The sequence below is a fragment of the Helobdella robusta genome (genome assembly GCF_000326865.2).
Source record: "Helobdella robusta unplaced genomic scaffold HELROscaffold_38, whole genome shotgun sequence".
Classification (NCBI taxonomy): Eukaryota; Metazoa; Annelida; class Clitellata; order Rhynchobdellida; family Glossiphoniidae; genus Helobdella; species Helobdella robusta.
This window is the reverse complement of record NW_008704829.1, coordinates 849,594-850,472: the sequence shown is the minus strand read 5'-3', so window position 1 is coordinate 850,472 and position 879 is coordinate 849,594. Positions and strand designations below refer to the sequence as shown.

At 31.1% G+C, this 879-nt stretch overlaps 1 protein-coding gene across 1 annotated transcript in view; it reads left to right on the top strand.

The window, feature by feature from the left end:
* HELRODRAFT_176546 (hypothetical protein) overlaps positions 1-657 on the top strand; it is a gene marked incomplete at both ends in the record, with an annotated part of 21,938 nt that extends 21,281 nt beyond the window's left edge. The window contains 2 exons of the mRNA XM_009023888.1: positions 47-197; positions 610-657. Coding sequence (XP_009022136.1) covers positions 47-197; positions 610-657 — 199 coding nt within the window. The remainder of the gene's footprint in view (positions 1-46; positions 198-609) is intronic.
* Positions 658-879: the final 222 nt, after the last annotated feature.

The following is an 879-nucleotide window of genomic DNA, read 5'->3' as shown; positions in this document are numbered from 1 at the left end:
TGATTTAATTAAGTTAAATAATTACACATTTTGTATATAAAAATAGAAAAAGCAAACGAGGCGGAGGTGTTGGTGTGTTCATAAAGCATGACATCAAATATGTTGTAAATGATAACAGTGCATTTGATGATGAAAATGTCGACGTTCTCTGTGTGGACATTGAATCGGGGCATGCTTCATCTAGGGGTGTGCTAAAAGTTATCGCGATATACCGCCCACCCAATTATAAATTTGAGCCTTTTTTAAATAAAATCAATTTGATTTTACATGCCATCAAATCCGCCGACAAAACTGTTATAGTGGGCGACTTTAATGTTAATTTATTGGACAATGATTCAAATGATTCTAAAGACTTCCAAAATTTACTATTTTCATTTTGTTTCTCGCCTTTAATTAATTTACCAACAAGAGTAACTTGTAACGCCAATTCATTAATCGACAACATATTTACGAACCTGTATCAACATTGCGAAAGTGGAGTCATAGTATCAGACTTTTCTGACCATTTTCCAGTTTATGCAATAGTAGAAAATTTTAAAACTGCTATCAATGATGACCAAATTTTATGTAGAAAAATTAATAAAACATCCATTTTCTTTATTAAAAAAGCCCTCTCACTTCAAAATTGGCATTCAGTTAAAAACGAGAATAATATAGATACAGCATTCCTGAATTTCTACAATATACTCAATAAAACTCTTGACACATACGCACCTCTGCAGTGGCAGAAACAAAAATATAAAAAAGCATGGGTATCTGATGAAATAATAAAATTATCAAAAAAACAGAATCGACTGTATAAAATAGCAGTCGCTGCACCAAACTCCGCTAATGTTGAAAAATATAAAAAATTTAGAAATTACTTTACATCAGTAAAGA